Raw genomic sequence first — 14,579 nt, forward strand, 5'->3', positions numbered from 1 at the left:
ATGAGCCATTAGGAAAAATATTACTAAACTAGACTACTTCAAAAACAGAAGCTGCTCTTCAAAACATAATATTTTAAAAAATGAAAAGGCAAGCCACAAATTGGGAGAAAATATTTCCGATATACATAACAAAGGAATTGTATTTGAAATATATTTAAAAGGAAAAAAAAACCTCTTAGAATCAAATAAAACAAAGAAACCAATAAAAAATTAGGTAGACGATCTGAACAAATACTTCATAAAAGAATATACATTAATGGCCTATAGGCACATGAAAAGATGCTGAGCATCACTAAGCAATAGGGACTATTCAGAAAAAGACAAAAACACTATTTAAAATAGCCAAGACATGCATGCATGGAAGCAACCCATGTGCCCATCAACAGACGGCTGGATTAAGAAGGGGTGTGTAGAGATGTGTGTGTGTGTGGGTGTACATACAATGAAGTATTATTCAGTCATAACAAAGAATGAAGTACTACCATTTGCAGCAACATGGATGGACCTAGAGATTACTGTACTTAATGCAGTAAGTCAGACAGAGAAAGACAAATACCATACGATATCACATGTGGAATCTAAAAAATAATATGAATGACTTGTATATGCAAAACAGAAACAAACTCAAAGACACAGAAAACAAACCTGTGGTTACCAAAGAGTAGAGGGAAGTGGGGAAGGACAAGTTAGGGGTATGAGATTACAGACACAAACTCCCATGTATAAAATAGATAACCAACAAGGGATTTAGACCCATTATCTTGTAATAACCTATAATGGAATATAATCTGCAAAAATATTGAATCTCTATGCTGTACACCTGGAATGAATAATACTGTTAATCAACTGTACTTCAGTAAAACAATAAAAATTTTAAAAAATAAAAGCTTAATAGCATTAAATGATAATAATAAAAATAAAACACTAGTCATCAGGGAAATTAAAACAGGTAAATCACAATGAGGTAACAAGACACACCCACCAAAATGACTAGAATTAAAAACACAATACCAAAGGCTGGTAAGGCTGTAGAGCAAGCAATTGGAAAGCTCATATACTGCTGGCAAAAATGCAAAATGGCACAGCCTCTTTGAAAAACAATTTGGCTGTTTCTTAAAAATATACTTACCATATAACCCAGCAATTCCCTTCTTAGGTATCTACTCAAGAAAAATGAAAACATATGTCTGCAAAAATACTTGTAGGAGAATCTTCATAACAGCATTACTCACAACAGCAAAACATTAGAAATAATCCAAATGCCCATCAGCTGGTAAAAGGATTAATGTCATCAACTAGTGAATAAATTCTGTATGACCACATTTATATCAAATGCTATCAAATGCTAGAAAAGATAAAATTACAGAGTAACAAAAAGTAGATCAATGGTTGCCTGGGACTGTGAGTAGTTGGAGGAATTGACTGTTAATGAGCATAAGCAAATGTGCAGTAATGAAACACTCTATAGTTTGAATGTAATGGTAGTTACAGAACTATATATATTTGCCAAAATTCATCAGATTGCACTTAAAATGAGTGGATTTTATTGTATTTAACTTGTACCTCAATAAGAGTTGTTTTTTTAAAAACCATCAACCATTAACAGGATTTAAGGATGAAAATTTTCAGCTGTATAGTAAAATTCAGCTGATTTTGCTGTCATTCCTTGAGAATAGATGAGACTGTATGTTAACAAATTTTAGCCTTTATAAGTAGCCTTAAAATGGAGTAAATCATTATTATTGGGAGCAAAACTGGTAAACATGAAAAATGCAAGTCAATTTAGGTTTGAGAAGAGAAATGAGAATTAGAAGTTCCCCCTAAGCATGTGAAATATAACATAGCAAAGGACTGGTGAGTGAATGACTTACCTAGAACACAGGATGCATGTTAAGAGTAGGAGAAATGTAGCCTACAGCCATACCACCCTAAATGCACCCGATCTTGTCTGGTCTTGGAAACTAGGCAAGGTCGGGCCTGGTTAGTACTTCGATGGAAGAGAAATGTAGAAAATGCAGCTAAAAACACAGGACGAAGGGCAGACGTGCCACACAGTTTACTACAGTGGGCCTAACAGAAATAGCACAGTGAAATGGTCTTAGTAAGGCTAATTCAGCAAAACTATACTGGGCACACTTGAAAGTAGAAACAAATAATCAGAGGGGCAGCATGACATGGTGGACTGGAGTCAAGCCAGAATTTGCTCATCAGCTTCATCACAAATAACCCTGAGGAACGTATCTTCTCCAAGCCTCCGAGGACTACTGAGAAACGAGGGGAGTGTTTAGAATACAGCAGGCCCTTAATGGATGTTATCTCATCTCCAGCTATGACTCAAAAACCCCAGATGTACCACTACAGTAATTCAGGATTCTGAAAGTGGCAGTGTCAACAGAGAAAGGCATGAAAGCAGCTAAGTTAGAAATGATAAAATACTGCTGCAAAAGTTTAAGCAAATCAATTTAAAGAAGTGCGGTTAGGTTCTTCAGGAAGCAAACAAACTACTTAAATGGAGTCAAGGGTTTCATCAAAAGATTTATGCATGCACTGATACAGTCAAACAACTTCACAGAGAATTCCAACCTAATAAAGAGTTTCCTCTAGGTTCATACTCCACTCCTCTACCATCAAAGATACAGTAAGTCCTCTGCAAACAGGATAAGAAAAGGAATAATAAGCAGCACTGATTCCTCATGGGAGAAACTGGAGGCAGGGTAAACAGAATACAGGGACAAGGACAAAATAGTTAGTGTGGTTGTTTGGCAAATCAGAAGACTGAACTCTGGACTTAAAGATTCTTAAATTTGCATTCACAATACCCCCTCTCAAAGGGTCTATGCTTAGAATCCAGGAGATCCATGAATTTAGATGGGAAAACAAAACTTACATCTTTTCACTAACTTCTAACTGAAATTTAGCATTTTCTTCAACTATGGATGCAAGCAAAACCACCACAGCAACAGTTGCATTAACTTCAACTTCATCACCCACAAAAATCACAGACATACTCAATTCATATTACACTCACTGCAGCCATCTCAAAGTAGCCTTTACATTCATCATTACTTTGAACTGATTGTAATTATTAGACATGCTAAATTTTACTTAGCATTTTAATAAATAAGCACATATACTACTAGTACATATATCATGAATCTGTTTTAAAATTTTGATAACTGTCTCTCATAATCTGTTTCCTTTGTAATTCTGTATATTTTGCTTTATTCATTTAAAAATATTTTCTGAAAACAGACTTTACCAGACTGTCAAAAAGCCCTTGAAACAAAAATGATCAAGAATCCCTGTGGAACCTCCCCTATCTTCAAAGATAAGCACAACGTGAGTGTAGCTATCTTTCTGAGCAAAACAACATTAACTGCTGATACACAATTCTCCTAAAACAAAAAGCCTCCACAATTTAAGAAACAGATTATGTTAAATGTCCTCTTTTACAGTTCCAGTTCCAGGGCACAGAATTTTGGTTAGCTGGTTTTGTCTTTGCTAGAATGCCTAAATCTTTTTTTTTTTCCAGGTCCCCAAAATGGCTTACAGTAGCCTTGGTTTTACAAATTACTGACAAGTTAAGGATGTCTCTGGTACTCCAGAACTGTTAAAAAGGAGGAATAATATATTGCTCTTATCTGCCAAATGTAGATGCTGTGAGAGTAAAGGAGAATAGACATTAAATGTTTTAAATTACAGAAAACTCTGTGAATGAGTTGTTCAAGATATTATATAATCTCATAACCTTTATTCTTTTATTACTTTCAGCCTCTAAGTTACAACAAAAAAGGTACAAATGGCAGTCTATATGACTTGTAAGATCAGCTCTTCAGGGTCACTATTATTTAATCATCATGGTATTATTATAGCATTTCATGAAAAACATCTACTAATCATTTATAAGTATATACATATATTACTCTTCCATTCTCAAAAAGAAAGCAGATCATCTGGAAAAATGAAATGCTGATTAAGAAGAATCACTAGTCAGGTACCTGATGTTAAAGAACATTTTGAAATAGTTTTACTTTAAATTTTTAAAAAAATTTTTCTCTAGTAATAGTTAATACAGTATTTCCCACCATCTTTTTTAAATCATTATTTGCCATGGTGCTTTTGCTTATTTTCTTTAATCTTCCTTTTTCAAATTTCTAGTAAGGGATTTATACAGAATATCTGGAAATAATATGAAAATGATAAATAATTCTGAACTGTAGTTTTGGAATGATATGAAAAAATACAGTACTTTAAGCTATATTAAGCTTCTAAATAAATTTAAATGGGTGGAGTTTTTAATCCTAAGAGATACACTAAATTACTTTTTTAATTTAAAAATAATTTTTAAATATATTTTTTCACAATACTAGGGAACTAGTTACTTAAAAAACTATAATGAATTTTTACTCACACATGTTCAGTACATATTTATTGAGTATATACTATGTGGCAGGCACAGCTCTCTAGGTACTAGGGTCTATCAAGAGCAGGAAACACAGACAATAAGTAAAATACATATTCTGTTAGATGGTGATACATCTGTTTTTCATTTATTCACTCAACTAACGCTTAATGATCATTTGGTTCATTCCAGGCACTATCTGGATCTAGGTTTCAGTGCTGAAAGATAAGGACTTATACAGGAATGGGGTAGGAGTACGGGCTCCGAGAAACACTGGTGGAGGAGACAAACATTGAGCAAGTTGCTAAAATAGCAAATAGAAATTCTTATAAATACAGTCTTTAGAAGTAATATGAAACTACAGTGTCACCAGTGGGAAAATCAAGAGTAACTCAAGAAGACAGGAAGTACAAAGCAAACTGGCCTACTTCTATTGCATTCCTGACAGGGCAGTGTTCACTGACAATAAAATTGCTTATCCCAGTACATTTCTTTTACCAAATGTTTTTATAAGCAAATGCTATCAATTATGTTTGCTCCATTTTTATTCATTCAACAAACATTTAACTTCAATATCAGGCACTGTACTAGGGGCTACAAACACAGTGATGAATAAAATAGATACAATCCCTGTCTTCTTGGACCTTCCAGTTAAGCAAAGGGAGTTGTCAGACAAATATGCACAGAATATATAAACATTAATTACAAATTATGGTGAGTGTTACAAAACAAAAGTACAGCTCCCAGGTGTAAGTTTAATAGCAGCATCTAATTTAGACTGAGAGGTCAAAGAAGTCCTCTCTGCAGAAGAGTCATGTAATCTGAGACAAAGGATAAGTCAAGAGTGTTAGGAATAGCTAAATATTTAGAAGGAAATAATAAGAATATGGGGTATACTTAAAAATATATTACTGGGAGAAGAGAGAAGGGATTGTTGGACAGATAAAGTAAGATGACCATAAAATAACACCTGTTGTTTGCTGGGTGAGGAGTACAACTGAGTTCATTATATTATTCTATCATCATATATGTTTAAATTCTTCTCTAAAAAAAAAGTTAACAAAGAATTGGAGACAAGAATATTCCTGGCAAAGGACATGAACAAGGGTCCCAAAACGAGAAAGCAACTCATGAGTTGTAAGGCCTGAGTGATTAGAACAGTTCTCAAAGTGTGGCCCCAGACCAGCAGCACCAGGAACTGGTTAGAAATGCAAACAAATATCAAGCCCCAGACTTACCAATCAGAAACTATGGGAATGGGCCCCAGAAATCTGTTTTAAACAAATAATGCAGGTGGATTCTGATGCAAGATCAAGACTGAAAACTACTACTGAGAGAGCCCTTTATAACAGAGGAGGATCAAACAGGAAATTGTGGCTTAAAACGGGACTAGAGAGAAAAATGGAGGCCAGTCATATAAACTATTATAAGCTATGTTAAAAATTTTGACTTTTATTCCAAGTGCACTAGTGCATGGGAGGCCCATTAAGGAGCTTTAAGTACGAAAAGGATCAGTTTTACATTTTTTAAAGGCTACCCTGCCTGTGGTTTGAATAACCTTTTACCTAAAATGTGGAGGAGGGGAGTGACCTCACGGAAGATGGCAGAGGACGAAGTGTGACCCCCATTCAACAATCCCCAAGGAACTTAATCCTAACAACCACTGAGCTCAGAAGATCCAAACCTATGAGATGACTGAGCCCAACCTGCCACCCTGACTTGCAGTCTTGTGAGATGTCTAAAGTAAAGAAGACTCAGCTAAGCCAAACCCGGATTCCTGACACAGAAACTGTAAGATAACAAATGTTTTTAAGCCACTATATTCTCAGGTAATTTGCTGTACAGCATAATAAAGTCACTATATTGTTTTCTGTGTATGATTTCAGCCCTTTATAACCCAACAAAATGTACAAATTGGTCATAATCATTCAGGAATTTCAGTGTTGTACATGAAACTTCAAAACTATAAAATATATTTTATATAAATTATGTGATTTATGTATAAATTATATATTTTATATATGAATATACTGCATACATGAAAAATACATAAAAATAAAGTATCTTGAGTGCTTCTCTCTAGCATTAGCTATTAACTCTAAGCACAAAATACACTTAAAGCCAAGTTTCTTACTAAAAATTCTGTCAACTTGTCAGATCTGATTAGATCATCGTTTTAACTTCAAAATACATTTGACCAAAACTCACACCAGAAATAAAAAAGTCATTCTCTTACTCTCCATTTGTGCTCCTATCGTCTTAATTAGCTTTAATCCTTTGTTTATTTGTAGGGATCTTTTTAACCCATTTGTCATTTTGTGTTACCACACACTGAAGGGGGTAGGGGGAGGAGGATGAGGGAGAGAGAACTCAACATTTGAACACAATATACTGACAACCTAGGGGGCAAACAAGGAAAAAAAAATTGCTAACAATCTTGAATTCTATTCTTTCTTAATAATTTATAGTGCTACGTCTCTAACAGTTCTGAAACTGTTTTATGTGGCATACTGGAATTAGCAAAGAGAGAGATGTGCTGACACTGTTGGGCACGGGATTCTCACTGTGAAAGGGGTGTACAAATAGGAAATAAGAAAGGTAAGGAAGAATCAGTGTGGAGTTGGACTAGAACTCATGATACCTAAAAGACAAATTTTTTCCCAGCTCTGGCACAGAAAGGATCTAGAAGCAATGAGCACCAGTAATAATGAACACATCTAGGGCCTGTATTTTGGTTTCTAAATACTATTTCCCACTAATAAGCAACCAGAACTCCTCAGAGAAATAACTGATTTCAGAGTTGGACCAGAGCTTCCTTCTTATTTAAAAAAAAAAAAAAAAAAAAAAAGGCCAATTCCAAAGATGAGGGAATAAAGGCACAAGAATATCTTGCCATGCTTGAAAAAAACCTAAGTGTTCAAAAAATCAACAACATTTTGATACCGGGGTATATCAGGAACCAGCTTAAGGTACTTTCACTGATCAAATCTGGGACTCTGCGACCATCAAAAAATTCTAATCCACTGACTAAAAAGAGCTCATATGGATGACTACCAGGTAGGAAGATAAAATGATTCTCAATTAAGATTAGATAGACATATGAAGATAGACACTCAAATATAAATTAAAAATACAGTTTGGTCCTCAATATCCACCAATGCAGAGGCAGCCAATGCAGAATCCAAGCATACTCTTAAGCCGATGGCACTACATCATTTTATATAAGGAACTTCAACCTCCTCGGATTTTGGCATCCAAGGTTGGTGGAGCCAGGGTGGACAGTCTGGAACCAACCTGAAGGATACCAAGGAATGACTGCACATACACACATATATACACACTGTGAATAAAAATGAATAAAAAAATATTTTTGATCTTTGTCCCCAGTTTCTGGCACAGACCTCCGAAAACGTCTGGAATTTCCTGAATGACAGGAATGTCTCTAATCATTCATAACAAGCCACTTTAAATCATATATGAATTTATGCTAAAAAGGTGACTCCTGGGGCCCCTCAAGTAGTCTCAAGGTGGGAGCTGGTCATCAGAAAGACTATACACATGATTAATTTTAGCACCACCAAATCTCCACTCGCAGGGGACGGGAGGATGGAGACAGGTTAAATTGCTTAGCCAATGATTTAATCAATCATGTATGTATGTGTTAAGACCCCAGATTAAAACTCTTAATTAAACAAGGTTTGGGGAGCTCCAGTCAGTGACCATGTCAATGTGCTAGGGGGGTGCAGTCCCTGGAGAGGGCATGGAAGTTCTGTGGCACCCCCATCCTGCTCGATGCATCTCTTCCATTTGGCTGTTCCTGAGCTGTACCCTTTATAATAAACTTACAATAAAATGTAATCATAAGCACTGTGCTTTCCTGAGTTGTGTTAATTATTCTAGCAAAATATCGGAAGTGGGGTAAGGGAAAGGGGACAGGGAGAGATCATGGGGCTGAGGCCTTAATTTGGGTCTGAACTAACTCAGGGTAGTTGGTGTCAGAACTGGACTAAACTGTAGTATACCTAGCTAATGTCAGAGAACTGTTGCTGGACTATAAATGAGGACAAAGGAAAGTTCTTCCTTATAGCAGATTGCCAAGAAACAAGTAGAGGGGAAGCAATGAGTTGAAAAATCAGAATTTTGTTAACTATCATAGTAATGCCATCCAACCTTGAGGTCTATCTAGCACTCTGAACAGCTCTTCACCATACATGGTTTTTAACATCATCATTGGTCATTTGAAAAACTACTGATTGTTTCACCCAGTTATGTAGATCTTCCAAATCCTGACACATTTTCAGTAAGCATTTTTTTTAAATCAGTCTTAATGTTCCTACCCATCTCATTAGAAAAGTCTGTAAGCACTGGGAAGTAACAAGCTCATAGTAGTAGACACAAGGTTTCCAAAATTCTAGTTTTTGCTAAAACACTTGAATTTTATCATTGGCAACAAATATTATCAATTGTTCTTCCTTAAAGTAACAGGCTCATTTCACATCTTTTCAAGAAAGTATCTGTCAAATAGCCTAGGCTGAAACACCAAATTTTGTCCATTAAATTCTTTAAAGTAGAAATGGTATGCCATGAAAAAAGAGGCTAGTTCAACTTACAACTCAAACAACTGTACAGTCCCTTACCTTTAACCATAATACTTCATTAGGCAAAAGTGCTTTGGGGTATTTCCCATTTCATCACATAGAATATTAAAAAGACGTGTACCCCAGGGTCAAGCTTCAATAAAATTAGTATTCTACTGTTCTGTCATCTAAGTGAAACTGGCTTTAAAAACAAAACAAAACAAAACTGCATGCATGGTCAGGATGAAGACAGTAAGTATTAATGCAGTTTGGTGCCACTGCCTAGATTCAATACTAATACACCAGCAGTTTTCCCACCACTGCTTTCATACCAACAGTACAAATGTAACACAGTCAGGGAAAAAAGCTAGTAACACTAGTATTATAAAAACTGTTTTATGTCTGCAGACCTCTAAAAGGGGATGGGCACCCCCCCCCCAAGGACCACAGAGCATACTTTGAGAAGTGCTGCACTTTAGCATATTTTATACTATAAATGTATGTTCTGGCTGAATGTTAGGTTATGCTACAAATCATTATTTTAAACAATTTTTAAAAATGTTTCCTATTACAAAAGAAAACCAGATAAATACATTACGTATAATTTTAAATTTGTTTACTGTTCTCCTAAATTTGAACACTGCAAAATTTGTTTGTTAAATACAAACTATGTAATAACAAAAATCAAACTAAGTTTCAACACTTAAGCATTATCCTATTAAAATAAGATTTTTAAAAGTTATTTAACTAAAGACATTTTCCACCTAAGAGTCTTAACATCTGTTTGTCTTTTCTTATTTATTTAACTTTTTAAAAAAAATCACCCTCAAATGAACTATAAAATGTGTGTCCCTTCATAAAGCTGTATTATCATTCAGTGTCATATGAAAACATTTTTTTTTGGAAGTACGTTGTTCATTACCTTCTCCCTGGAGAGATTTTCCAAATGTGAAGTTAGACCATTTATTTCTTTGTCTTTCTCTGCCAACTGAAGCTTAAGAAAGAAAGAAATTATTAATTTTTTTCATTATCTACTCTCTCCTTACCCTTCTACGGTTAGTTTATACCATTCTATCAGAATAATTCCTATTACCATATCCATGTATATCCCTTGGTTCTTATTCTTTGACATCTCTAAATTATTTATCATTACTGATGAACTTCCCTAACTCTTAAAACTTCTCCCCTGGTTTGCATCAAATTGCACCAACACGTCATCCTCTCATGCTCTTTTTGTAATGTCCACTTCTTCACAATTACAAACACAGGCATTCTCCAAAGTTTATTCTTTGGCTTCTATTTACATTCTCTGAAAACTACCTTTCTTCAATGCCTTCAACTATCACGCACATAGGAATTTATCACAAATATTAATTCATGTGCCACACTTTCTTTCCCAAGTTCCAAATCTGCTTTTGATTGATGGTTAGACATGTTTTCACTGTTGTCTTTCTGCATTGTAAGAGCAAAATGTCCCAAACCTACTTTCCTACTTTTGTTAACTATCAATCTCAGAGCCCACTGGGACTGAAGCTAGGAAACTATGTTAAACGATCCTTTTCCTCCTCCAATCTCCAACATTTTCAATCTCTTAAGTCATTCACTCATTCAACAACCACCCATTCTTTCCCAATTATAGCATAAGCATTATGGATACAAATAAAATTACTCTTCAAATAAAATTATTCTCCAATGGCTTTTTCCTAAGGATGTCTTTCAAAGCTTTCCTTGATAGATTCAATGGTAGGTGATCAGGGAAGTTACCCAAGGAGGTGGCCTTTATCAATTCAAAGAATATTTGCACCTAATTTTCTTACCTTCAAAAACCCTTCCTATGTGAACTATTACATTTCAGATGCTGAGTGTTCAGTGAGTAAAATAAAGTCCCTTCTCATATAGGGGGAGAGGGGAGAACATGACCTTCCAACCTGTAAATCCTCCCAGTGCTACCAAATTATTTTCATAAAGAACCACTCTGGCAGGGTACCTTTTCTCCTAGAAAATTCTCAACAGCAAATAGCACTCAAATTCCAGTTTAGGCCCCACAAAACCTGGCTTCAGCTTATCTTTCAAGTCTATATACTCCATCACTGATATTAAAGTCCTATTACTCAAGACTGTCAAAGCTCGCAGATTATACTACTTCTGACCTCCAAGCCTCTTCTGTTTATAATGCTGCTTCTTTCTTTTCCTACCTCTGCTTATCCTCCTCCTGTTCAGTCCTACACAGGCCTACTTTCTCCAGAATGTCTAACTCCTAAATATTCCACTGGAAACAGCCCTAAGGTACTATGACTTATAATTTATGTAGAACTTCATCACATTTTGCACTGTCTTACGGCTGTTTGTGTCTAAACAGTACAAAATAAGGGAAAGGGCACTAAACAAAAAGCCAAGCACCTTTACTAGCCACACAACCTTAAACATTTTGTTTAATCTCAATGCTCATTTTTACCATTAATTAAAATGAAAATATTATTTAGCTTCCCATGAGTTTGACAGAGGACCTGGGTTGTGAATGTAAGAGTTGTGAATATCACCATTACACTTCCAGCAATGCCTACTAGATTATAAACTCCTTAAGCATAGTATTGTGCCTTACTTATATGATCACCCACACAATAGCTAACATAGTGCTTTATATATAATAGGCTTCAATAAATACTTACTAAATCGTTTTTTCTGATGATTATGCAAAAATAAAATTTCATATAAATTCAGTATTCATACTTTATAATAAGGGAAGTTGTTAGGCAATAAAAATATCCACAGGGACCACAGAAAAAAAATAATAACCTCATGAAATAAGTTTAAAATTTTCATTACGACAGCAGATGAAGATTAAAAAAAAAAAAAAGAAAAAAGAAAACAAAAAGGACCACCAGTAAAATTACCTTAGCTGATAATGTACCATCCAAACAAAATAATTCTTGGTGTCTTTAAGACTATTATATTTAAAAATTAGATTATAGGAACAATTAGCTATGACAGAGCAAAGTTAAACCATTCAGAACTTCCAGGCCTTTAGTCACACAAAAAAGCACAAATCACACACTCTCTCTCTCTCTCACACACACACACACACACATTAAATTATATAAGATTACACTTTCTTAGAAGGAAGATCTCTTTCTACCTATTAATTAAGCTAGACACCCTGCTAATTTTTTTCTCTAACATTTTTATAAATATCATTTACTGTTTAGGCTTGCCTGCTGCTTAATGTACACTGGCAAAAATAATTTTCATTAAGATTGTATCACTTACTCTGCAGTATTTCATTTAGGATCATAAGTAACACATTTTGGTGATAAATTTAAAAATCTTAACATAAATGTTTTACATTACTGATCATATCTTATACTCCCCCAAAAAACACCAAGGCCCTAGAATAATTTTACAAATACATTTATATTTAAGTGAATAAGGATTATGAAATGATTTTTCATCTTAAAAACTAAGCATGATTAAAAGATAATTTTAATAGCCATCTGAACGTGCAAAATTAAACCCACAATGGCAATGCCTATGGGTATCCATTTTCTTGGTTCATAGATAATGAACTATGTTCAACATAACTAAATACATAGTACATTTTTATCTATACAAGAAAATACTATCCCAATTACCCATGTTAAAAATTAACAATTAGATAAAAAATTATAGATAGCACATTTTCAAAGGTAGCAGATACTATGCCTCATTTTACAAACACTAAACTTACTTTGTAATTGTCCTCTACTTCAGCTAGTTCTAGTTTTACATTTTCAGCAATTTTCACTTGTTCTTTCCATTTCAGTTCCATTTTTGCAAGTTCATCAGCATATTTATTGCATTTCTTTTTCTCATCCTAAATGAAATTAGTGTAATTATCAAAAGATTTTAAATCCATATAGAACCAATATTTATACAAACATACTTAGACATGTGCTGAATGTTTATTCTAACACTACTGTAAAGGTATAAAAATTGAAATAACCAAAATGTCTGTCAGTGGAAGACTGGCTAAATCATTTTATATCCACACAACAGAACAGAGTATATGTACTCAAAAGAACAAAACAGATCTACAAATAAGGAAAAACATCAAGATACAGAAATTTAAAATAGCAAGTTGCAAAAACGGAATATATAGTATAATCCCATTTTTGTTTCAAAAGTTGTTTAATACAGTATTATATGATGTCTCTGTGGTATATGTAGGAAAAAATAAGACAAAATAATAGCTCTTATCTCTGGGGATCAGGATCATAATGGTAGTTTTTACCGTCTTTATTCTTTATTTCTATAATGCCATAATATTTCACAAGCATATATTACTTTTGCAAAGGAGGTAATAAAAATCATGTATTTATAATGATGCTGTTTCCAGATGATGATAATTAAAACTCAGGGATTTCCCGACAAAGACAATCTCTAGGTGGATTTCTTATACACTGCTCTTCTCTACAACCCAGAATGTTAAAAGCAAGAGTTACAAATCGTGACAAAAAGGTAAATTGGCCAACTTCATTTTGGATGTTTTGTTCAAGGAAAAAACTTTGAATTATGCTTTAAGCAATTCAACAGAGAAAACAGTCTTTTCAACAAATAATGCTGAATCAACTGAATATCCTTCCTATATACACATCTCACACCAAACACAAAAATAAAGTGGTTAACAGGCCTAGCCTAAATGAACCTAAGACTACAAAACATCTAGAAGACAAGAAAATATCTCAAGTTGGATTAGGTAAATGTTCCTAACATCAAAAGCACTACACATGAAAGAATAAATTAATAATCCATACTTTATTAAAATTAAAACTTTTTCTAAAAACATCATTAAAGAAATGGAAAGGTAAACCTCAGACTGGGAGAAAATATTCACCACACATATCAATCAGACAAAGAACCTGTATCCAGAATAAAGAACACTTACAATTCAATAATAAGATGAACCCAATTTTTAAAATGGCAAAAGAGTTGAACTCTTACAATAAAAAGGAATGAACTACCAATATAAGAAAAAACAGATAAATCTCAAAATAACTGTGCTGACAGGGGACAGAAAAAGAAGAGTATACCACAATTCCATTTATAGGAACTGTACAAAAGGTAGGCTAACCTATAGTAGCAGAAAGTAAGCCAACGATTTCCTGGAAATGGGGAGGGAGGGATGTGCTGCAAATGGGTACAAAAAAGCTTTGGGGGTAATAGAAATGTTCATTAGCTTGACATTGCCACAGTTCCACAATTACATACACATAGCAAAACCGAGTAACTTGTAGACCTTAAGTATATGCAGTTTATTGAATTTCAATTGTACTGCAACACAGTCCCAAAAAAACACTGAGGAAGTTTTTAGCTTGAAAAAAACATTCTATCTTCCTTTTAATACTATGAGAATTTCTTTTAAATATTTGTAAAAAATTGTTTCATACTTGCTGAAAAGTTTAGTCCCATATAAATAACTACTTTGACCTCAAGAGTAAGAGTTCTAATCAACTCTCTACAGAATGATCTTCAGGAGCAACAAAAATGTTCAGTTAAAAGTCTGATTAAAAGATTACATTCAGAAAACAAATACATGTATGTATATGCATGACTGGGACATTGTA

The 14,579-nt window shown here is 34.1% G+C and overlaps 1 protein-coding gene across 3 annotated transcripts in view; it reads right to left on the reverse strand.

Annotated features, from left to right (window-relative positions):
• TAX1BP1 (Tax1 binding protein 1) overlaps positions 1-14,579 on the reverse strand; it is a 76,442-nt gene that overhangs the window by 12,051 nt on the left and 49,812 nt on the right. For all 3 annotated transcript variants that reach the window (XM_010988023.3, XM_031455103.2, XM_031455102.2), the window contains 2 exons: positions 12,704-12,829; positions 9,902-9,973 (listed from right to left, as the gene is read on the reverse strand). In XM_010988023.3, coding sequence (XP_010986325.1) covers positions 9,902-9,973; positions 12,704-12,829 — 198 coding nt within the window. The remainder of the gene's footprint in view (positions 1-9,901; positions 9,974-12,703; positions 12,830-14,579) is intronic.

The sequence above is a fragment of the Camelus dromedarius genome, chromosome 7 (assembly GCF_036321535.1).
Source record: "Camelus dromedarius isolate mCamDro1 chromosome 7, mCamDro1.pat, whole genome shotgun sequence".
Classification (NCBI taxonomy): Eukaryota; Metazoa; Chordata; class Mammalia; order Artiodactyla; family Camelidae; genus Camelus; species Camelus dromedarius.